This window comes from Phoca vitulina, unplaced genomic scaffold, assembly GCF_004348235.1.
Source record: "Phoca vitulina isolate PV1807 unplaced genomic scaffold, GSC_HSeal_1.0 scaffold49, whole genome shotgun sequence".
NCBI lineage: Eukaryota > Metazoa > Chordata > Mammalia > Carnivora > Phocidae > Phoca > Phoca vitulina.
The window spans coordinates 1,824,957-1,851,176 of NW_022589752.1; the positions used below are offsets into that span (position 1 = coordinate 1,824,957).

Genomic DNA, 26,220 nt, shown 5'->3' on the forward strand with positions numbered 1-26,220 from the left:
GTGATGAGAGCATAAGTTAATTAAGATTGAACACGACCCTCCTATTCACTCCTTTGTATGAAACACCAGAACTTGACATTGTTGGGGCCAAATTTTTAAAAAGGAGAAAACTTATTGAAGGCGAAGTAAAATTGTGTGGGTGAATGTGTGTGTGTGTGTATAAATATATATATATATATATATATATATGAGTTGGAAGATGGAAATTTGTTTTAAATATCTAACAGCTTATTGGCTGCACTTCCAAATCAGAGGAGAATAAAATAGAGAGGGAGAAATAAATTATACATAACTTACTAATCTGGGAACAGCTGACCATTATTATTATTATTACTATTATTATTATTATTATTTTATCATCATCATCATTACAACACTAGCAAAAAGAGGCAGTTCAAATGAAAATACAGTCATCAAAAACAAACAGAAAAACAAAACAAAATCTCTGACATGCAGGATATGATCAGCTCCTCCAAGCAAAACCCCAGAGCAAGACTTTTGAGAGAGAGAAAAATAAAAAGGAGTTTTTTTCTTATTTATATGTAAAAATCAAACTTTTGGGTCAGGTTTGAGGGGTGGGATAGGAAATGATGACTGGAGTGAAAACCATAGCACATCCAAGCTACTGGTTGGAGTATTTACTGTCTGATACTTCAGCACAAATAATGGCAATTGACTTTAAGTGATTTTGCATTTATTTGTACAAGCCCTATGACTGCCTTAGCATTTGGCTGGCAAAATCTAAATAAGCAGTTCTGTCACCATCAGTTGTTGCTCTATGCACATACTCTGCTGGAACCCAAAATTGGACTTCAGTGGATTCATCTTCTGGCGAGGGAGGAGTGGTGGCGAGGATCACTGGGTTCAGCCAGGCTCCATTTTGTCGGGCTGCAATGACTTTTAATCAAATCCTGCTTTTTATGGTATGGGATGCACATGGCCCACAATTGTGAAATGCAAATGGCCTCTGCCTCATTTCATGGAGAGATGAAAAATACCTTATAAAATCATCAGTTCCATTTCCTGATTAGGAAATAATGGAATGTTGAAGAAATAAGCTAATTCTGTGTTTCTGGAAAATGGCCAAATACAGTCAAAGAAAACAATGATTGTTTTGCTCGAAGTTATCAATAGGAAAACAAACAGAAATCATTAAGTAGCAAACATTAGTGGAACCAACTGACCAGGAAGAAGGGACATCTGGGAACAGTTTGCTAGTAGCTTCCATGTTATACATGCACACCTCGATTACACAGGGCCGCCTGATCCATCCAATAATAATCGTATTAGAAATTTAAAAATAGAATTTCTGAGCCCTATCTTGGTTGTCATTTGAAGTGCAAAGTCAAGGTCAAGGTTGCTTCCAGACCAGTCACTTAGGAGGATGTGGGATTTCATCCCCAGATGTGGGTTTAACTCACAATGGTTCAATGTTATTCCTATTAGTACCATAATCACACACATACATACACACAAAAATCCAAGATCAGAAAATATTTTTCTCTAAATTTCTTATGTCTCTCTCTCTCTCTCTCTCTTTTCACCTGAGAACAGCACCTACAGTTTCCATTAAAAAAAAAAAGTCAAATCTCACCAGCTGCTGGTATTTCAGGTTTTTCAAGGGATTGTCTAAGATATAACACTGTCCTAACTTAAGAAGGAACAGGAAAAAGGAAAGGAAAAAAAAAAAAAAAAAGGAACTGGGTCAACACTTCAGTACAAATTTGGCACTTGCTCAAAGATGTAGTGTGGTGTGCAACAGATAAAGAAAGTCCTCTAAAGAAAATAATTGCTTATTTTGTGGTGGATAGCAAGGAAGTTAAAAACAGGCTCTTTTTCCCTCTTCCCCCCCATGCACAGACTTCCATCTTTAAAGTATAGAGATGGAGAAGGTGGAGAGAAGTAAAGAGAAATTCATCTTTCTTTTTTTCTGTCAGGTGCATTACAAAAAAAAAAAAAAAAAAAAAAGGAAAGAAAAAGAAAAGGAAAAAACCCAGAAACCCCAAAAAACAAAACAAAACTTATTTCTTTTTAAAAATTGTAGCACAAAACAACAAAACACATTCACAAGCCACTTGTTGGCACTGTGTACCTGAGTGAGAATTTCTAGAACATTGTAGAACAAACAGCCATAAAGTTTATTAAAAAAAAAAAAGTTGACGGGTAAGACTTCAGTGCTTGGATGTAGCAGCTGAATTACTGGCATTATTTTACCCATAGCTTATTTCAATCTCTTGTTGTTGATATTGTTGTTTGCTTGTATTTTTTTTTTCCTTTCCAAGCCTTTTGAGGCTGAGGTCTATTAGTCAGCTGATGTCCCAACTATTTAAGACTAACAGTTAAAGTAACAGTCAGTGTATGAGAAAGTTAATGTGCTTGGCCACTGGTAAGGATGAACCAGCTAGGGCTTCTTTAAGTCCTAAGGTCACAACAATCTTTTGACCCTTATCAGTTGGCTTGTCCTGCAATATGGTTTTCACTGTCACTCCCATAATCTACATCGGGATCATCCTCTTCCTCATCGAACTCATCATAAATTTCTCCGTTGATGTCCTCAGCCTGGATCTCTTCTTTGATATGTGGCTCCTCTCCTTTCACGCCGTAAGTGCTCTGGATAACGGGCATCCCAGGCTCTGGGCTGCTGGACACGCTCGAGTGCTCCGAGGGCAGGTGAGGGGAGGGCATTCCGGCCATGGCGATGGCTCCAGGGTACACAACACCAGCAGTGGCGATGGGGATCTGTGCTTGTTGCCTGCAGAGAGGAATACCCCCCCCCCAAAAAAAAGACCGTGGGTGAGGGATACTCACATGCAGGCTTTACTGTATAACGAATCTGTTCAGCTTGCCCAATTCTAAAATAGTGTTTCTCATCCTATTGCCCAACATTTAAAAAAATTGCATCCTCCTGTGATGTCCATACCTTACTTCTGTCTAGTGCTTGACAGATTACAAGGCATTTACATGTGGTACCTATTTGATTCTTAAAATAATTGTTTTATTACTATCTTATGAAGAAAAAAAACCCTGAGGTGCAGAAAGATTAAGCAGAAGAACTTGACCCCAAGTTCATGTCTCCTTCACTATAACATCCAGAGGTTTTAGAAATAATTAAACTAAAGATAATACAATTTTAATGGAAAAAAAAACCCCTAAAATATTAGAGTTCTCAAAATAAAACCTTATTGCTCAGAACTCACCAGAACTCAACAGTATCACTTTGCCTACCTGGTCCCTGCCATAGCTGCGGGGGGGATAGGAAGCAGGGTGGACAGCTCTGCATCTGCACAAGGCCCTGGGCTTAGAAAGACCCTATGTTTGGTTTAAAGTTCTGCTGCCGCGGTCTTGAAATTCTTAACTCTTTAACAGGAACCCCACATTTTCATTTTGCCCTGAGCTCCACAAATTATGTAGCTGGTCTTAGTGAGAAGGGATTAATAGATGATGCTCACTTATGCCTTCTTTCATTCATTCATTCATTCATTCATTCGTTCATATATTTACTATTTCGTCAGTGCTGGGTTTCGTGCTCAGCTCTGAGAAGACTCATGCCCTGGGATGTAAATCACAGGCCACTGGTCAGAGCAGGCAGACTCTTTCCAGGGCTGAGGATAGGGCAGACTTTTAAAGTTTTTTTTTTTTTTTTTTGAAGGTATCCTCTTGCCATTTTCAGAACAGTATTTACTATTCTAAGCAGCCCTCGGGATCTTACTAACTTCTGTTCCAGATATGAGCAACTTTACTTCTCTGCTTTCTGAGAAAATTCTGCAGAAGCAATGAAGCTGCAGGCAGCGTAATAGGACACCGTAGCCAGGCTCACCATAGGAAGCAGGGTAAAACCTCCTGGGAGCTACATTCTTGATTCCCCAGAAGTGAGCCTTCCCGTTCACAACCTTGTCGTGCCCTAAGTAGAATCTCCATTTTGCGGGATCTACAAAGGCCACACATGTGCCTTGATCGTCCAGAAATCCCTCTATATTCCAAAGCAAGTATTTCTTTTGAAATCATTTTTATGATGTATGATCTCAAACAAGGATGGTGTCGAACTTGTCAATGTGACGCCTTAGAAGTAATGAACACCAACAAGGACAAGAACCGATAATACTTCTCAGTTTTTAATAACGAACTGCAAAACTATTTACTTTCAGCCAGTTGTCAGGAAAGCTCATGGGAGAGCCAATGTTCTAGGCCCTTGGAGTCACATCATATGGAGATATTCTTTTTCAGGATCATGTGGGGGATAGTCTAGTCTCTGAAAATACACTGAGTTCAGGTTCTTTTTCAAAATGCTGGCTCGCAGCAAAACAGATATGTCTCACATCCCATTAAGTATATAACAAGAAGCATTCCCCATGAAAAAGTGACTGAAATGTCCATACCCGACATTGAAGTATTGTCGCATTTCCTGCCGCCTGTTCCGCATGATTGCCTTGTATTCACCAATGCGCAGCTTTTTGCCATCCACAAGGCAGGTGCGCTTCGGCCGGGGCTTGTATTTGTAGTCGGGGTACTTCTCCAGGTGCTGCTTGCTGAGACGGGCTTGCTCCTCGTAATACGGCTGTTTCTCTAGGTTCGTCATAGCTTTCCAGCGAGATCCTGTGAGGAAAAGAAGGTTAGGATTCCAATATGCACAGCTGCGAAGGTTCCTAAAAAGATAACACTGAGAACAAGAAAATCTACAGTAAAAATGCTGGCCCAAACCCAGAAATACATAAAAATGTGTTTGATTAGCGAACTATGACCCATGAGGTGAGATCCCACAAGGACAGAGGCGTTGCTGGCTGTGTCCTTAAGGAAACTGTGTACCCGAAGACACAAAGGTGGGGCGATCTATTTTGTTTTTTTCTGGCTGGAATTAACAATGTAGCCAACCATGTATATTATACATTTAAAAGCTCACAGATAATTTAAAGAATATACGTTTCGTTTCCACATTAGACCACGATATGTCAACTGTGAAATGAAAAGTTATGCAAAAACTTATTATACATTTTCAATCTGTGGCTAATTATCTAGTTACTGAGTATTTTAACGTGGGGGGCACATTACTTACTACAAGGTTTCTAACATATATTACATATAATTTTCTAACATATATTACATATAATTTCTAACATATATTACATAAAATTTTCCTCAAAATGTTTAAGTATGCTTTCATGAATGATTGCATTTAAAAATTCATTTCATCAAAACTTTAATTACAAAAAATTATATAAATGAACATGCACGGGGTAACTACCGTGTGCTAGACCCTATGCTAAAAACTTTACATAAGCTGTCTCATTTTTACCTTTCACTGGAATCCTGTAAGGTAGTTTTACATTTATACCTATTTCCAAAGATGAGAAAATTGAAGTTCAAATAGACGAAGTAACTTACCCAAGATCACACAACTATTAAATTGCAAATCTGTGACTCAAACTCAGGTTGGATGTAATTGAACACGAATTTTAGATACCCAAACCCACCTGCTATCTATGATCTAGTGGACGTCAGAATTACAAGAATAAGTACGTATGGGGTAAGATTTTTCTCTTAATAAATCACTTTCAATAATATATAAAGATGTCATTTCTTGTGAAACAGTATGCATTAATAATATTAATCCAAATTGGTAATCCAAATTGGTTTTCCCCTTCTTTTCACTTTTGATTTTGGTTTGGATTCAATTAGGATCACACACACACAAAAATGTTTGCAGCTTAATTAAAAATAATGATGCTATGTTCTGCATGGAGCACTGGGTGTTACATGCAAATAATGAATCATGGAACACTACATCAAGAACTAATGATGTAATGTATGGTGATTAACATAACATAATAATAAAAAAAATTTTCAAAAAAAATAATGATGCTAATTCTCAATATAAATGTGATTTAAAGCTATGGTTCTATTACTGTGGATATGTGTAGTAGTAAGAGAAGTAGTGGTAATAATGATGACTTTTTATTAAGCATGTGAGGAGAATCTATTTGTGGATGAAGTGTGTTTATCAGCAAGTAAACAGTTCAACTCTACCCAAAAGCACAAAGACCAAAATAACTGGAATTGGGAGTTCCCTACCAAAGACGTTCTGGTATGGAAGCCTATACCTGCCTTCCAAAGTCATCTAAGCAAGATCTTAAGGCTTTCAAATGGGTTCATTACTCAACCATAATTCCATATCTCAAATGCAAATAGTTTACCGATGAACAGTTCTTCCCTACAAATGCTGACAATTCCTCAATATGGGCTGTTACATGTATTAAAGGAATACAGTAAAAGGGACGATACTCTTCCCTTAGAATTCTTTCCTATTGGAACAGATGTTGCCTGGGTGGGTATATCCATGCAGGTATTACAAAAATTTATAAACAGATATTTTTCCAATCTAGATAGCCAATATGATTTTATTCTATTTACTACAGAAATCCAAGTTACAGTTCAAATAATAGAGGTTGTTTTTCTGTTCCTTTCTCAAACTTGTGTTTAAATAGCCACGTCCAATAATTTGTAGGTACAATCTCAAACTCTATATTGCCCAACATTATTCTCTAGAGGTATTGGAAAACATTGTTATTCTCAGGGCAAATATAAATACAGATAAAGCTATAATACTATTGAACTAGATCAATTCTTTTTGGGAAGTTTCTTACAAGTATGTACAACAGATTTTGAACCTCAGATCCGGGAGTGCAAAAGTGAGCTTACCAGAAATAATTTACTTAAGAATTAAAGAAATACATTAAAATTCCCTATCTTTATCACTAGATAGAACAAAGAAATTAGCATTCTCAATTAGAATAGGAATTGCTAAGGGTTCTTCTCTAAGTCTAAATGTTCTATAAGCTCAAAAAGAATACATTTCTCTAAGGAAAAGGAATGTTTATGCCTCATAGTAACCTGCCTCAGAATGTGATGACTCTTTTTAGATTTCCTACTGTGTGCATCATGCTGTATTAATTACTGGATATGCAGTGGTAAATCATTATGTTCCTTATCTTCTTGAGGGCCATATTCCAGTGGAAAAGAAATACATTAAGCCGCTAATTAAAAAATTTATTATTTTAATTACAATTGTGGAATGTACAGGAAGCTAAGGAGTTGGGATCAATCTTTTGTAGGTCGGGAAGGCTTTGCTGTGGAAATGACTCCTATAAGAATCAGAAAGGGAGAGCTTTCTATGGAGGAAGAACAGAATGGTCAAGTGGGAAGGGGGATTAGAGGAACTTAAAGAAAGTCCATCTGGCTGAAATGCAGAGGAAAAAGGGATATATATATATATATATATATATATATATATACACACACACACACATATATACACATATATATAATAAATAAAAGATATATATTTATGTAAAGATAATAAAGATATATATATATAAAATAAAAGATGTATAAATTCTCAGACAAGTTGGCTTCTAAATCTGGCATGTACTGGAATCACAGAATATTTAGACATTTGCTAATATAATTTCTCTGGAAATATCCCTGAATCCTAAATTACATTTTAAAAGATGGCCATATCCTAGTGATGTCTTTTTAAAATGAAGAATTAAGGTAGCCTAAGCATTGTCTGTAGCTGGCAAAATGGCTAACTATTCCATTTTATGACAGTGGAGACAAAGAGTGTTTCGGTTTGGTGGTAAATGCAGTTTTCATTTTTCAATAACTTTTTTTTTTTTTTTTTTTTAAAAATTTTATTTTTTTATCTGAGAGAGAGAATGAGAGAGAGAGAGAGCATGAGAGGAGGAGGGTCAGAGGGAGAAGCAGACTCCCTGCCGAGCAGAGAACCCGATGCGGGACTCGATCCAGGGACTCCAGGACCATGACCTGAGCCGAAGGCAGTCGTTCAACCAACTGAGCCACCCAGGCGCCCATTTTTCAATAACTTTTGAATAGGGTTAACCAAATGACAAGTTTGGTTTCGGTTTTAATGGTTTTGCAGGTACAGCATCCACTGTATGTAGCTACGATGTGAACCCTGAGACACACTAGATGAGCGCTTTAGTTCTCTCCAAAGGAGATCTGGGTGGGGCCGACTGCTTACCCTGGACCCCGTACAGGGAGTAAGTTCCCTGCATTTTTCAAAAGACTGGCCTTTTACAATGGAAAACGGAGAGGACATCTGGGTATTCCCCCTGATGACAAAGAGGAAGATTCATTCGAAAAATCTGATGTTCAAAATAAGAAGAAAAAAAAAAAAAGTCTTGAGAGCACTCTTTTCCTTTCTAAATCTGGCAATACAATAAAAATGAAGAGTTTGAGCTGAGCAGCATTGTCATCTCCATGGGATCTGTAATGAATTTGCACATTTTACTCCAACTACTGTATATCTAATCAGAAAAAGATGTCCCCCATCCCCTGATCTAGCGCCAAACAGTAAAAGGTGATTCCTTATGTTAACAATTTCAGCAGAATGGCTTATTAAAACCAGATTTTAGGGTATTATAAAATGCTTAGAAGCCCTTTAAAATGTCAACTAGGATCCCCAGAGACTACGTAAAATGTCAACCCAGCTCAAGCGCCTGTTTTAAGCAGAATGAATTAGCGGCATGCTGTCGGAGGCTGTTATCCAAAACAATCAGTAAAGAGGAAAACATCAAGCTTTCTTTGTACTCTTATATGAAATGGGCCGGTTAGAATGATCTTGTGGATATTTGAAGATCACTTATTTGTTTGAAGCTATGACCAAATATTGAGGTCCCAAACACCTCAGTGGTTTTTTTTCCCTGCTATATCTTTAATGAGCACAATTCTATTGAAAAGTCTAAAATTAGGCAACACTCTTTTTCATGTAGCCCATTATGATATAATCATATGGTCATTCTAATATTCTTTCCTTCAAACCAGGAAGAAATGCTTGTAGCTAGTCACATCTTTCCCATAAAATCTTTTGCCGCATTTCCTAAAGTACTTCACATCATCAAAACTGGTATTTCCCTTATACTTAGGATAAAGTTTTAATCAGTGACTATCACTTTTCCAGTATTCAGACACAGGAATTGAATGATATAAGGACAGTTTAAACAATCTTAGTATTCAGTTTGTTTTTTCATTTTGACATTTTGGGATTTCTAATTTTGTGATAACTGATACATTAAGATATGGAATATGCTTACATAAAGTATTTTATTCTTTCCTAGAGTTTTTCCCAAATGGAACAGGTATGATATTTTAAAAAAATGGGAAATTTCATATGGAAGTTAAAATATGGTCATAAAAAGGAAAAATAGATCAGAGATGGTAGAGATGTAAAAAATGTGCATTTCCTTTATCCATAAATATTCACATTTTCTAGGCTTCACATACTCTTATCTTTTGAGATAACATTCATTTAAAGGTCTCAAAATCATTTTAGATGAAAACTGAGACCTAAGTTCAAGTGGCTAATGGTTTTTGTTTTGTTTGTTTTGGTCTCATTACAAATGCATGCTGTGGACTGGGTAGCACATATTTCCACTCAGAGATATGAGCATTTGAGAATATGGGAGCATAAAAACACACGTGTATGTTTAGTAACTACTTCTAGATGATCAGTTCCTTAATGTAAAGGAACAAAACGAACACCGACTTGCATTAGGTACATGTAATTCCAAATGCATTATGGATTTTAGTAAAGCTTTAATAACTTAGAGAAATGTTACTTATTTGTTGAAGCCCAAATTCAGAGTTAGGTGCTCCTATTCTCTTTTGCTGTTTAGGTCAGAGAATAAATAATCAAAATTTGCTTAGGTTATCTGGTAGCTGGCCATCACACTATCTGAAGATGAAGAAGATGATGATGATGTCAAGTGAACAGCACAACAGAAATGGAATCTTCCCTTCCTTTTTCTGGGACTTAAACTGGCATATATATAGTAGGTCTCTTTATAATCACTACCTTTACCTCTCACGATCTCTTCTGTGTGCGTCAGTGTCTATGTACATAAGGAAAATATGTACTTTATCTGTTAAGCTGAAAGCTGAAATGACAGGAAAAGTCCCTTTTTAAAAGATGCTGAAATTGGGGAGGGTATGTGTTGTGGTGAGCACTGTGAATTGTGTAAGACTGATGAATCACAGACCTGGACCCCTGAAACAAATAATACACTATATGTTAATAAAAAAAGAACAGTAATTCTAAAACATAAAATATAAATAAAAAGATGCTGAAAATCTGCTTAAGGCTCCTAAAAGTATAAATCAAAAATTGCCCCACACGGTCCATCTTCTTGGGTCCCGACAATCTAATTTTCAGTTACAGTACCAGAACAAACATCACCTCTACCTCCATCCCTACCACGTGAAGAATTCTATAGTTCAAAGGTCAATCCCATTACCAAGTAGCTCATAGGAAAAGAACTTTTTTCTTAGTCTTGGTACAAAATATTTCTAGATCTTAAAGAAGAGAAAATATTACAACAATTAGTATGGAGACACACAACTAAATAAGCTGTAGAAACTGGGCACATTTCTCAACAAACATGAAATGCTTCGTCATCAGAAGAAAAGCCTCAATTAATGGTGCTTATTTTTTAGATAAGCAGATCACATGAACTGCCTGGCCTCTAAAGCCAGTACCTTTCACCAACTGCAGAAAACAGAGCTGTAAATTTATTCCATGCATCACATAATCATTAATACATTTCTTACCCAATATCTTGCTGATGTTGGAGTTGTGCATGTCGGGAAACGCTTGAAGGATTTTCCTTCGTTCGTCTTTAGCCCACACCATGAAGGCATTCATTGGACGTTTTATGTGGGGTTCATTGCTACCACGCCCTCTGGATTCTCTATAAATTCTTGATTCTGAGACTCCAGCACTTCCTAAAAATAGGGAACATTGCTTCGTGTGAGTGTTAAGACCTTTGGTAATTCTCTTCTTTGTATTGCTATTGAGTATTTGTCTAGTGAAATATCTATTCTAGTCTATTGAAATATGAATATAAAAAGTACATCTGATAATAGTACTTCCAGTTCTTGAGACAGATGCTTGTTCATGAAGTTTTTGTGATAAGCTCTGTGGTGGCAATTATCGTATCTGTATTTTTAATCCATTTCTAATATATTTTTTCCTTTTTATCGATGGACTATAGACTGTTTCACCATTTTCTTTCAAGAGGACAAAAGAAATTTGAATATGTAATCTTTGATGCAAATTGGAAAGAGAATAGCTGGGGCATACCAATAGGCATGCTGGTACCATGGAAATATTAAACAGGTGGAGAAGCTCACAAAATTGTGAAACACTGATCTGTTTGGCACGATGGATGACCACAGGTGAAGATGTGTCTCTGTTACCTAAAGACGGTCAGAATACTCAGTAGCCATTCCCTTTTCCTCTCTCTGAGGTAATATAAATAAAAATGTGGCTAAATAAAAATTTGAGGTTAAAATACAATATAGAAATTCTTCCATAATGTGTTTGGCTTTTCTTTGCAATTTTGTGCTAATAAATACATGAAATACACTGATGCATTAATGATAGCCTGCTCTCTAGAAGATCTCTGAAAATGGTAGGGGAAAAAAAAAATGAACAGTTACACTACTATGGTTTCTTTAAAAGTCCACAGCCACATATTTAAGGTGAAACAAATAATATATTCATTCCCCTGGATTTTCTCCCTCATGTCTAAAGTTACCCAAAGAGACCCACTGAAAGTTCCTTTCCAATCAGCAAGACTCAAGGTGATAAAACATAACCAAGAGCCACAGGAGAACCCTTGGGAGCTGCCCTCCCTCCTCTAGGCTTCATGTGACTTTGTAGAATACTTTCACCAGATTAAACAGCTTCCAGAGATACTCGAGTTAGGCAAAGAAAATCAGGAGAAGCAGAAGGAAGCACAGAACTGTGATACCAAGTTTTCCAGGGTTATCATTAGAAAATATGGAAGAGATGTATTTTGGTAGCATATAAAATTTTTAAATAATTTGGGCATTTCTAGAACTTGTATCTTTAATTCAAGCATTGCTTTTTTTTTTTTTTCTTCCCTCAGACACCTCTTCCTCTCTTTTCTCAATTAGAAGAAACAGAAATCAACCAAAATTACCCAGACTTGAAGACTTCTAGAGCAGCAAACAGAAATACAGCATATCTGGTGGTGGAGTTTCTCATTATTTCTCACTCATAGTATGCTCTTTGGTCTGATGAAGATTGGAAAATGTTTTGCATACAAGCATGACTGAATTTAACAAATAACAGCAACAAAGTTTTGATGTTTTAATGCTGATTACTATGGGTATATTTTATCATGCTAATACAACTTAAAATTTATGAAATGTGTTATTACCAGTAATTGTCTTTTTATTGACAAAAATGAGTGCTAATATATGGCAACATCTTTCTGAAATGGGTTTGTAACCAGCAAATGATCATTTGTACATCTGCTTTTTCTTGTTCTTACACCTTACAGCAACATAAGCAATAAAATGAACACTATGCAACTTCATCAAAGCTAAACAAGCTCTTTATATGTACTTAGACCACGTTTATCTTAGCCAAGTGATGTAGAAAAGAGAAGGAAACGTTTGGATCCCAAAGGCCAGGAAAACACTGACTTTGGTTGGATATCCAACTGAATAAAATTCAGTTCCGATAAAATTATCTGGCTACATGCTCAAGTTTGGCTAGTCTCTTGGCTAGTGTAGAACTGCACCTAAAAGTAGAACTGGCCCAAGGCACAGAGTAGACAACTATGTATTTTGGGGAACTTAAGGCCATCTCCTCGGTCCTAAAGTATGCTTTCTAATGGTTTGCTCTGGTGCAGTCTTTTCTATATGCAGGGGACTTTCTCTCCCATAGTAACAAATTTGAGGACAGTGCTCTCAAAATGCATATACGGCACTTGACACAGGAGGGAGGTTCCCAGCTGCAGCTTAAGGTAAGAGGAATAGCACTTTCTTCTTTTTCTCTCTTTGCTGTGCTATTAAAATTAGTGTCAATTTAATTAGTTGTCATTGGGGATGTTTAGAATGTTCAGAGATGATACAGACAACAGAAGTCTTGAGGCACGCGAAGAAAGCATGAGGTTATGCAGCTGGTGTTCTAGTTGGGTTATAAAGGGGAGGGAGGACACTTGACTGAATGGTAGACAGTATAAGAGCGAAGGGTTCCAAAGTGCAAATATAGATGCACACACACACATATATATGTGCGTCTCCTGAAAATGTCCGCTTAGCCTTGTATTCTGGTCAGAGTTTGACAAATGAAAACTTGAAAATGACCTTGTAGACCAAGTTTCTGAATAGTTTGCTTTGGGTACAAGAAATAGGGAAGTGAGAGAGAAGTCTGGCAGTGACTGGGAGTATTTGCTTCAGAATCATGCCATCTTGAATCCAAGACCTGCCCCTGGTAATCACAGCCCTGTTATCTTGGAGAAAAATGATTCAAAATTCTCAGGGCCAAATATTACAAATACTTCATTTGTAATAGTATTTATCTCACAGGCTGTGCTAGAAATTAATGAGATGATTTATGCAAAGACCTCAGCAGATTGCTCGGCACATGGGAACTGCTCAGTACATGTGAGCTCTTATTGTAATGACCAGGTATAAGGTGGCTGTCTTACAGACTTTTTAGTAGTTTTAACTGGCACTAAATAGACACGTCTGCACACTATCAGAATATACATGAACAATTTTCACAAACCATCAGAATCTCCACTCATATTGAAATCCATCATGGCATGGCTAAATTTTCCTTCTTCATTCTGTTTAACTGCCAGTTGCTGAGTCAGACTCTCCAGTGTTGTTTTTTCCTTAAAAAAAGAAATTTATAATGAGAGCTCAATCTGGAAATTATAATTATTCAAAGACATTTTTTTCTTGGGCCATATATAATACATTAGCTTCTGGGAGGGACAGAACGTTGATTTATTCACCTTTGCACATTCAGCACATTATGCTGAGGTAATTGATCAGCAAATGATCAGCAGGGTTTTTGAAGGAACTCTGATTGTTAGAATCCCCTATACAGTCTTGGCATTTGGGTTTGGTATGCCTCAGGGGTATATGCAGGGATCCTTGGAGACAATCTTCCCAAATCATAAAATGTGCAGAGAAATTTCATAAAAGCAACCTGTTTTACAACATTTGGAATGCCTTTATTTTTAGCCAGACAGTAGAAGTATAGGAGTGGCATGGGGCCCAGAGAAAGTCTTCCAATAGTCAGGTGACCAACTGATAGAAACATAATTCACAGTAGTGCCCTCTGGTTGCCATCTCCCTAAATGCCATCTGCATTCCTCATGCAAGGGTAATGAAGACGTTTAAATATTCATTGCTAATTGCTTGTCAAGTCTCTGTACATTCGATGTGAGTGCCTGCTACTTGGACCACAATTTGATTTGGATTGCTAAGCCAAAATATTGAGTTGGCGAATTATTTGAGATACAAATACACCAAAATTAGATCTGCAAAGACATCAAGTCATTTAAAAGCATGCAGTGCATGATCTGAATTCATGGAGAACGTGGCATTACAAACAATTATTTTCAAGGAAAATATGTAACGCTCAATCTAAATCACATGAGATATTAAACTACTTCCAATTAAGTAATTGGGTGATTTTATGAAAAGAAAAAGCATACAATGGAAGGTTTACAACTTTTTCTAGCACTTTCCATCACTGCTCTGAGGATGACTTGGTTCCAAAACAGTTTTAAGAAAAGCATCTATCGGATTTCATAAAATTTGCTCAGGTTTCTTTATAATTATTTACCTCATTTTCTGAGGAACACCATCATGAACTGTACAAATGAACCACATATACTGTGGGATAACTATTGACATAATAAAACGTTCACAGAAAATAATTAACTACTTAAAATAATTGTATTATACGTAAAGGGGTCCAACTAATGTTCCCACCAAGAACCATTAGGGTATTGATATTCTTAATATAGTATATGCTTTATCTCTACAAAATCTCTGACAGTATTACAATTGTACATACTAGATAAAAAATTCTCTAAATTTAGTGGCCTTGGAACTCCTATTCATCAAATTCTCTACATGATTTAGTAGAAAAAATATTTAATTGTCCATTAGTATAAAACATAGCAGGGAAATTGGAAACAAAATAGTTGATAACAACTCGAGTTCTATAGGATAATATAGTACTAAGTTGAAATAAATTATATATTTAAAAATGTAGAAAATGATCCAATTAGTTTGTGTGAAATTGGTATTTTCTGCTGCTTTATATGCTCTGGATTTCTTTTGCTGAGAGTCTGTTGTATATATTCAGCTAAGAACAGGAGCACCAAGGACACCAGCTTAACAGACTCTCTTGATAGTAAATGTAGCTGTTAAAATAGAAGACAGTTACATTAAACACACACACACACACACACACACACACACACACACACACACACATATTCCATCAACATGATTTGATCATCTCCAGTCAATGAAGACTTTACTGTACTATCTTTGGGGAATGTACTAGGCATGGATTGCCTCTCAGGTTTTGATTTAATGGTGGATAAGGCAATAAATGCTACATGTTTTAGAAAGAGTTTTCCATTCTGAAGCAAAGTCTTTTAAGACGAAGAAGCAAAATGAAGGCAATTGGAGTAGAAAAAGGACGAAATGTTGAATGACTTCTAAGGCTCTGAGTTCAGCTGTATGAATCTTGTGCCATCTTACCAAGAGCTAAAATTAGCAAATGATGGGCAGGAAACTAACCATCAGTTTTTACAGTGAGTGAACTCTAATCATCTACCCCTAAAGTATACAACATAATAAAATTATTTAATTAGTTACCCAAAATGGAATGTGTAATACTTCCCAAGAACATGTCCATGCGAGATAGTGGAAGTCAACAGGGTGAGCTGCACTGTTTTTGTGACTTTTTGCATAGCTGATTCTCAGACATGTGAACAGGGAAATGAGATGTGACTGGAGGAATTAGAGAATGTGTGGTGTGCCTTTAATTAAAACACCTTACAACAGCATGTAAATCAAAATGGTAACATTGGCACATTTTAAAAACCCTTGCAATAAATTCAGACGACTTAAAAGAATTGAGGTAAGGGGGCTATACTAAAACCTAAGTGGTTCTATAGTAAATATATGGTATATTAAAACACAATGGTTCCATGGCAAATAATTACCATAGAATTTCATATGAAAATTGATCCTATAGTAAATAAAAGTTTATTTTTAGTACTTTTTTTAAATTTTAAGATTCTACTTATTTATCTCAGAGAGAGAGAGAGATGGAGAGAACACGAGCAGGGGGAGGCGCAGAGAGAGAAGCAGTCTCCCACTGAGCAGGGAACCCGATGTGGGGCTTGATCCCAGGACACCGAATCATGACCTGAGCTGAAAGCAGATGCTTAACCGACTGAGCCACCCAGGATCCATCCAGGTGTCCCATATATTTAGTTCTTATGTAGGGAGTATATATAAATCTTTATGTGGATAGTTGTCCAGATAATATACTGAAACATCAGAAGAATGAGTTGAATTTAAGAATAGTTCTCAAAAGTTTAAATTCAATCTATAGGTATATAGGAGGAGAAAGAATCAGCCATATGTTATAAAGCACAAATGCTGGTACCTTGAGAAGATCCCTCTGATCCTACTCCTTCCAATTCCAGCATCCCTGGCTGTCCCCGTCCCCAGAAAGTCCATCTATGCACTACCATGTCTAAAATTCAACCATTTAAGATTCTGTTCCTTGGATTAAATCTTTCCCTTTCTAAAAGCCTCTTTTCAAACATGCCAACATAGCTCAATAAGGTAATATTTTGATTCCCAAAGTTCCTATAATTAAATTAATCTTTTCTAAATAGAGGCAGCTGAGGTTGCCTGGGTGGTTCAGTGGATTAAGTGTCTGACTCTTGATCTTGGCTAAGGTCATGATCTCAGGGTTGTGAGATCGAGCCCTGCATAGGGCTCTACGCTGGGTGTGGAGCCTGCTTGAGATTGTCTCTCTCCCTCTTTCTCTACCCCTCCCCCCACACTTCCCCTCTCTTAATTAACTAATTAACAGAGGTAGCTGAAATAAAATAAGTGCAGTTTGATATCAGGTAGAAAGGGGGTAAATGGGAAGATGCTGAAAATGGGAAACAAGAAATTGAGTTTGGGGAAGCAGAAAAAAATGCTGATGGGCACAAGCGATAATTTTTACCAAAGTTTAGACTCTTAGTCCCATCTGGCTTTAATAAAAAACACATTAGTCAAGAATTTGTACAGAAAAAGAACACCTCATGCCCCCACTTTAAGATCAGTGTTCTTGAATAAAAATCCAGTACAGCACTTTTACTTTACTGCCCTTCAGTACTATTGAAATGTTGGTCTGAAACTGACAAGATTCACTGGTTTTCTCTTATCTACCTTTTTTTCTATCAGAAATAAAGCAAAAATTAAAGAAAAATAAACACATTTAAAGAAATACTTGCTAACATTCTGAAATGCTCTAAGTAATCTCAGAGTAGAGGGTACAAGCATATTAATTACTACAAAGTAGTCAAAATGAAAGAGTCTTGAGAATTTATAAATAAGGATCAAACAAGATGACCTGTATGCTTTCTCTCTTGAATACAAATTAGCAATTGGATAACAATAAGATTTCCTTTGGAAAGATGATTCCTACCTGGCTAATCAAATCTTATACAATACTGTAGGTTTACTGAGATCAAGGGGCAACATTAGGTAAAGTCTATTTTTACTTGAAAAATCTTCTGATCCTATGTTGACTTGAGCAAGGATCCAAATGAATTGTATCTCATCTACAGAAGAAAATAAAGTTTTAGATCATATAGTTTTTTTTGGATCAAATAAATGATTCTAAACCCAGCATTTAAAGAAGTATTATTACCGTGCTAATATTCACTTAGTCAATTTAGCAGCTGGTCTTGGGCTCTGGGGCTCATTCAATTGACTTGCTTAGTAGAAAACAACACATGTATTGTTTGTGCATGACACCTGGCAATGGTGGGAATCAACAAGGAAAGCCAAGAAATATCTAGAGATGTAAGCAATGAGTTGATTAGAAGTAGTCAGTAAAGATCTGTACATTCTGAATGGCAAAAGACCATAGGGATTAATGGGAAGAGGACATATTTGAAAATATAGAAAATGACCCATATAGAAAATAATGGGTTTGGGGATCCAAAACATTTCTTCTTAACCAAACTCTGCTGTGTATATTAGCTATGTTACTTTAGACAAATCAATTCTCCTCTCTGAGTCCCAGAATCCTAATTTGTAAAATGGGGTTTAAATATAATGATAGATTCTCATCAGCTTAAAAAATTAAAATATCTGTGCTTTTAATACTAGGGAAAGAAGTCAATGAAGGAAATTGAAAAAATAAAGATTCTTCCTAACATATATGAATTACAGGAATAGTTAGTTCAATAGCAGTATTAAGTAACTTGCCATGGTTATGACCTTTTATTTTCTATGGCTAAAGTAGTGGACAAATATGCATTCAAAAGGAGAATTTTGCTAACAACTCTAAAAATTGTTGAGATTTTTTTCATTTCTCTTGTCTATCATCTAAAATAATGTATTTAATCTTTTTTATTTTCTATTTGATGTTCAGACATGATGAACAAATTGAAAACTTCTCCTATTCCATTACTTCAATTTATACAGAAAATAACTAAAAATTCACTGTTTATAGAGGCTCAAACGAATATCCTGTTTTATTCCATAGAACAGTCAAAAACAAAACAAAACAAAAACCACACAAAAACTCTGTTTTAGAGGAGGTAGATATTTCCTTAGTTACCTAATCCTAAATTAAACAATGCATGACTAAATGGTTCCTCTGTTACTCCTTGAAATTGGGATTCGTATAAGTGATGAGCTTTGCTCCCCAGCAGACACACATACACAAAGAGAGATGGGCTGTGGATCAGCTATCATAATGGACATCCCTGAAATAAAGCTCACAAAGCTATAAAACTCATAAAAAGCACATGCATGAAATGACAGAATAGAGTGTGACTGTCAAATGTTGACTCAGTAACAGTTAAACCCCTTCTGGCTGCACTTTTTTTTTTTTATGGTCTACTTCTATACTAATGACATGGGAGGAAGAATGAAACAAAAAAGGTTTTTAACCCTCCAATTATGTGAACCTCACAGACCACCAAAGAAGATGAAAGATTATTTATAATGTCATAATGATTTATCATTTGGAGATTTTTCTCATCAGCTTAAGTAAAATACAAAGAAATAATGCATATGTCCACCCCCTCAACCTCTCGGTTCCACCCTTGCTTATTGAGAACGCCATTTTCTAAAAAATAACCATCCACCCACATAATCTAACAGCACAAATGGGAGAAAAGGCTTTCTTGTAAATTGTATATAAAATATATACAAATACATTCTCTCTCCGCTCACACACAGGCACACACACACACTTCCCTCCAAGACTAACAAAAACGTAAGTTGAAGAAATAATTCACTAATTTTACTCTGGTCAAATGTGAATGTATCCAGTGGGATATTTCCAGACACATTAGTACCCTGAAATCTGGTATCCTTTAGGAATATTTCCATCAGAGGATCAGTCATAAAGATATGGAAACTAAGGAGTTGGAAAGGTCCATAAATGGCCTCTGGTCTACTCATCTACAAAATCATCCTTATTTAATCTTGATGTTTTCTTTTTCAATATCCAGAGATTCTCCTAGTGGAGAAAATCATGAATTAGAACACATAATTTTGTTCACAGTCTAATTTCCTTTCATGAAATTTGGTAGCCACCTTCATGAGATGTTTCCTGAAGTATAATTTCATCTAAATTTCTTAGAAACTTAGTTTCATCAGGCAATCTGGTCAAATTGAAATGTACTGGCAGATCAAGTTTTCTTAAAAAGTATTGTAAAGTTGAAGATAGACGGAATGGTTTTGAAGGAAACACAGTTTCTATGAATTCAAGTCTTAATCCAGATGAATAATTATCCAAGATAGTAGCATGCCTTGTAGATAAAACTGATGAATTCCTATGATTTTTAAAGAACTGATTTAAAGTAGGAGAAATATTAGAAAGTTAATGACAATTAATTCTGACTTATGAAAGAAGAGAGAAATTTGAGGAACAATGATCTGAGCACTTAATGTATGTTCCAGAAAAGACAGAGCTGATGGTTACAAACTTTGGCTAAGAGCACGTAATAGAGGATGTAGTGACAACAAAAAGCCAGTATGGATTCATTAACAAAAACAATATTATAATGACCTTAGTTTATTTTTCTACAGGAACTGGAATGCAGACCAGGGATGCTCAATGGTCATAATGTTTTGGGCTTAACTCAGCTTTGGATTATGTTCCTATCAATATCCTTATTGTCATGATGGAGAAGTTGCATTGGGCCCTGAAAAAGAAAGTTGAATGGGATGGGAAAAGCAGGTACAAAATACCTGTCTTTAAATATCTTAAGAATTAACTTATTTAAACAAAAAATAATCGAGCCCTCTTATTTGTGAAAAGGCGATAGAATTTGGCTATATACAGTCAAGAGATACAACACTGACCGATGGCTTTAAGTTATCAGGTGAAATATAATGAACCACAAAGAATTGTCTAATAGTCAGAGGTGTCTGTCCATTAAATGAGCTGCCTCAAGATGTAAAAAATTTCCCCTTTCTGGAAATTTTTGAGTATTAGACATAGGACTACCTATGTCGGACATATTAAAAATACTGAAGAGGAAATTCAAGGCCCTTTTCATTGTCTTTCAAACCTGCAATTCTATGTCCTACTTTACTGGACACTCCCTAAAACAAAACTAAAAAATTGTGACCAATATATAAAACTATACATATTTTCTCTATCATAAATGACAGTTTTCTCAAAAGTTTTTAAGTTTCAAACCTTAAGGGCCCTCCACTTATAATTGAGAATTCTGCCATCATTTTCTTGAAGTCAAGGGAGAGATTTCAAATTATGAAGAAAAAACATAGGGTTATTGAGATATATTTTGTGAAGAGACTGCCAAATTCACGGAAACAATCAGATTCACAGATTCAGGTACTTTGTGAAAGACACAGTTATATGCTCAAATTCAACAGTACTAATTTAGTCCTTAAAACAGAAAACCACTGCCAGGGACAGGAAGAAGTCACTGAGGCCTGGGAGATTCATGCACAAAAAAGCCACTCAAAGGAATCTGTAGAAAACAAATCAGTCACAAAGAAGGCACACATGAACACCGTCAAGGCAAAACACTGGCCTTTGCTTATGCTGTGTACATGTGGAAACGGGAAGGCAGGGGAAGAAAAAACTAAGACCTGAGTTTTCAAATGTTTGTGTATGTGGTCAGCATTCAACCAAAGTCTAAAAAAAGACCTTGCTATATTTCAAAGCAGGGCAGATAGAGATACTGTGTGCACTGAGTTAAATCAAAAGGGTTAACGTGAGAAAAACAGGAGGCCAACAAAGAAAAACAATAGAATTCACCACCAAGGCAGGATGTCCGGTAGGTGGGAGGGCTACATAGATGTAAACACAAAACTTGAACATCGTCTGATGATAATTGTTCTATAAACAATGGGTAACCCAGTTATTGAGCTGCAGAAATGTATAGAATTTTTCTCTTTAATTTTTCCTTTTCATGGAATAAAAGCTATAAAACTGTTAGCTTTCTTATGAATGTAGCCTCAGTAGCCAGCAGTCACCTCAGTTAAATAAATATAATTGGACTGTTTTAAAGAGTCATGGCTTGGTTCAGAAATGCTGGGTCTGACAAATAGAAACGGGCACATCGGAGTTATAGTTCACTTTTCAATTATCCATGGTTGTTTTAAGGGAAGGGAGAGAAAAATACAGATTAGAACAGATATTTAGAATCTCAATTTAATCAACAGCTAAAACTTTACATGTTTTATCAGCACTGCTTACGAGAAGCAAAACAAATAAGATGGAGCGTGTTCTTTTTGTTTTCCTAGCTCATCCTTTAGTGAAGAGGCTGGTGGTGCGTGGTGAAGGAAGAGAGACTTAGGAAGGGAGCAGACACAGGAAAAACAAAGAATGGGAAGAACGATGTACATATTATGGAGATGGGGATTGCTTAAATGAGATTTCTGTAATAAAGCCTCAAGACTGTACTAACTAATATACATGACCAATGCTGGAGCACAAGCTAATCATCGGGCACTGAGTACTTTCTCGGACTTCTTCAGCACGGTCCTTTAGAAGAGAGACTGAACTCCAAGCCACAAGACCTTGGCTTAAAAACTGATCTCCCACTGGAATTCCTGCAAACTTCTCAAATCTCGTTTTTATTTTTAAAACAAAGATAGAATGCTGTTCTGCTCATATTACAGTACAAGGTTGCAACCTGATGCGAAATCACTTTGAAAAGGGTAAAGCACAAAATAAACAGCAATAGCCATTATTATTCCTATGACCCATAAGCAAGTCTTTCTCATTTGTAAAAAAAGGAGAAGCGGTAGGCTTGCGGAGATTCAATGAGACCCTTTGAAATGCATGCACAATTCAGAATAGTTTCCTCATAATTTTTAATCCATATTGGTAAAGTAGTTTGCAATAAATGACAATAGAGAATGCAACACATCTAGTAAATATAAGAGGGTAATTGAAAAACAAATGTCTCTAATTATTTCAGTGCTTTACTGTTTAATTGTCTTGAAGGCAGCTATTCGATCTTGGGGATGAGGATAGGAGCAAGGGAGAAGAGAAGGAAAGACCATTCTTAGTAGATCAGGTTTTTAAAGAGAACACTTCTGGTCCAAAAACAAAAGTGTTTCTTACTTTACTTATAGGAAATTTAGAAAAGTCAGAAATGTGGGCCCCTGTGTACCAAGTTACAACCCTAACACCTTGGCATCACTATAGCATCTTATTCTTCTAGTGTTTTATCTACGCAACAGAGGACTATACTTTAAAAATATCTGGATCATTCTCTACGTGGTGTTTTCAAACTTGCTTTTCTCAGGAATACTATTGTGAGCATCTCCTTGTGTCTTTAAATGAATAGACAATTTCAATCATCAGAGAGGCCTGTGGGTGTCTATCCGAAAGCCCAATTTGGCATGCCCTGTGTGTCTCATTTTATTGGACCATCCTGCACTAACCCCTCTACCAGAATGATGTAAAGAACACAAGACTCTCTGTTTGAAAACATGCACAGCTTTTCTAGGCTTGAAAATTAAACCATAAAAAGTTTACTGGAAAAAAAAACCTTTAAAAAGCTCCTTAAAAACTCACACCATAATTGCTCCCCACCAAGCGTGGGCACTTGCTAGCTGAAGTAGTGGCACTGTGACAAATGTAGCAAAACTGAAAGCGGGCTATACTAAGAGAAAGAAAAAGTCTTCCACTGGCCATCTGTGAAAATAAGGCATGTGGCCATTAAATGCAGAGGCTGTAAATATACACAAACTCCATGAAGCAAATGGCAAAAAAGGACTAAACTTCAAGCTCAAACAAATCAAAATGTTTAATGCATAGTTACCACTGCTGGACGAAAACAGCTCTGATCTTTGCAGTCTGCAAACTCGGCATGTATTTCAATTAAATACCCCCAAAAAGAAAAGAAAGAAAAAGAAAGAAATGAAAAGACACAGAAGAAAACCATCTGGAACAAAAGGCTATAGACAGCCCATACTCAATTTCTAGAAACAAACAGCCCCTTTAACTTGCACCAGCCTGTCGAGAATGTCGATTGGAATTATTGAAAGGCTGACATCTAGAGTGATGGATGGATGATGACATAATACCTATTTGCCTTTTTGTCATGGTCTTTAAAAACTGGCTGCTCTGTGCTGATAATATTCACTACGGGGTTTTCCTCTGCCTTCCTGTCCCATAAGAAGTGTTCCCTAGCTAAGACACTCAGAATTAAGAAGGTTTTATGAATGAAAAACAAAAGAGAAGAAAACCTAAGGATCAAATGCCAACTTGCATATAAAAAGCTGGTCTAGATTTCCTAATAATCAGTTGCCTAGAAAGCAGTTCCCTATCCATTTTATATAAATTTTCAGAGTAGAGAGACTCCAATAATAAAAAGGCAAGCATTCAACGTCAGATTTGTGTGTGTCTTTTAAAGTCATGGAATAATTAATATGTAAACGTAGAGATTAAAAAATAATACATACTCACTTTTATAAAGAAAAATATTCATAATTTGCGTCACTGTAATTTTTCCTAGACAAATTCCAACCAGCAGTCTTAAAAGTTTGGGGGCTTTTTAAAAATCACACACGAGTGCTCACACACAACCACACCATCCCCCCCACCCCCACCCCCACCCCCAAAAGCTCCTGCTTTGTCATGGTGAGGCAAGGGATCTATCTCACTTCCTCTGGAAGGATTTACCTAACACGCCTTCCTCCTTCATGAAATTTTTCCTCTAACCACTGAAATATCTAGCTCTAATTTGACTTCTAGAATTCATTTTGGCTAAAGGCAAGATCTACAAAAGCCATCCATAAATCATTAATTAATTGTAGTGTCTTCCCCTGAATGCAGAGGCATGAATCCCTTCATATTCACTTTTTCAAGGCAAAACCTGTAATTCACAATTCCTCACATGCCTTGTCCTTATCGGAGGGAAGGAGCATGTGTTAGATAATGCTGAACTAGATACACTGTGTCAGTTTCTGAAGAGTTAACACTGCTGGCCCCATCCATCAGATGGCCAGCGAAGCATCAGGAAAGAATGATGGATGTAAAATTATTACAGGGCTGCCATCCGATACACTTACTGCCATTTGTAACTAATGCTGGGACTGACACACTTTTTTTCATTATTAAACATCCACATTAAGTCAACATTGGTCACTGTCATTTCACGTTTGGCACTCTGTTAAAGGGAAAGAAAGAGGTTGACAATAGCTGAAAAAGAGGAGGTTGTAGCAGAAGAGTGTCCAAGCAGCAGAGTGATAAAAATTAACCTATGTTTACAAATGAGTCTATATAGTAGGTGGTAAGGCTTTCTTAGGAGTATGACTGACAAGTGAAAAGAGAGACTGCTATCATTGTTGAATAAATTACGGTTTAAAATATACCTCTGATTCTCTAAATTTCCCCCTTATTCTATGGAAATTTGCAATGAATTTTCACTGAACCTCAGAAGGAAAAGTAAGGCATTTTGCTAGGTATTCTTACTTGCAGTAATAGAGGAATTCATAGCATGTGTAGAGATTTAGATTTCAGGTACACTGTAGGCAATTAACGTTTGCTTGGTGGGTGAATTCTCTATGGTAAAAAACAGACGCACGCATCTGCATGTATATTTTTGTGAGTGACATCTGTCTTATATATGAAAGTAGTACAGAAGTCGGCCTTAACATGTAGAAACATGTGAGAGAACACACATTCATTGGTTTAATCTGTCACCCAAGCAATGTTGGGGTGTGTGTGTGTGTGTGTGTGCGTACTTATGTGTGCTTTACTTCTTTAAGAACCACAGACAAGGTATAAGGCCCTGAACACATAATAGTGCCAAGAACGAAAGTGGTTAGATAGATGACAACAAATCTAACACAACCAAAACAAACCAGTTTCATGAAGAAAATATTTTCATGTTTTCATGAAGAAAATATCTGAGAGCTTTGTGGCTTACAATGGCCTTTTCCTATTCGATAGCCATTCTGGTCCTTTTCTTCTCTGCCAAAATACTCTTTGATCTTAAGCTATCCCTTGATCTCCAGGAGGATAAGCTAAGGTCTCTAATTCAGTCCCCAAATGTAATTCATGATCAACTTAAGGCAGCTTCTCTTGCTTTTGGCCAGTAATTGTCTTAAAGGTACGCGTTCAACCCATTTCTACCCAAATGAGATGTTTATGGAAGTCTGCTTGAGGGGTGCAGTGAAACATCTCTATGTGAATAACGTAAGAAACACCCCCATGTGAATGAAGAAGGAATGAAACACATCTCTATGTGAAAGAGGACTGAAAAGGGCAAAGAGAAAACTGCTTCTCCTTCCCAAGCTGGCCTGTCTTCGTGGCATAGCTCTAGATATGGCAACATTTTATGACCCTAAGGGAAAAGCTAAGAGAATCCTGGAGATTTTAACCCTGATATCACTGAGCTGATAAACTAATGCCACCAACTGCCTCCTACAGAACTTCATTATGTGCTAAAAATTAATCATTATCTGTTGAAGCTACTGTATGTAGATTTCCTGACCCATGTAATGATACACATGTCTAACAAATACTACAGCATAGGCATCATTCCCTTAAGGATAACTCCATTGGGAGTGAGGGAAAGAAGCAAGGAAACTTCTGGCCTATGCCACATTGCAGTCAGGTGC

General features: G+C 36.5%; 1 protein-coding gene across 17 annotated transcripts in view; it reads right to left on the reverse strand.

Annotated features, from left to right (window-relative positions):
* Positions 1-1,994: 1,994 nt before the first annotated feature.
* The window catches only part of SOX5 (SRY-box transcription factor 5), a 1,002,891-nt gene continuing 978,665 nt past the window's right edge, over positions 1,995-26,220 (reverse strand). For all 17 annotated transcript variants that reach the window (XM_032432676.1, XM_032432674.1, XM_032432680.1 and 14 more), the window contains 4 exons: positions 13,616-13,724; positions 10,621-10,794; positions 4,377-4,593; positions 1,995-2,752 (listed from right to left, as the gene is read on the reverse strand). In XM_032432676.1, coding sequence (XP_032288567.1) covers positions 2,449-2,752; positions 4,377-4,593; positions 10,621-10,794; positions 13,616-13,724 — 804 coding nt within the window. In that variant the 3' untranslated portion in view covers positions 1,995-2,448. The remainder of the gene's footprint in view (positions 2,753-4,376; positions 4,594-10,620; positions 10,795-13,615; positions 13,725-26,220) is intronic.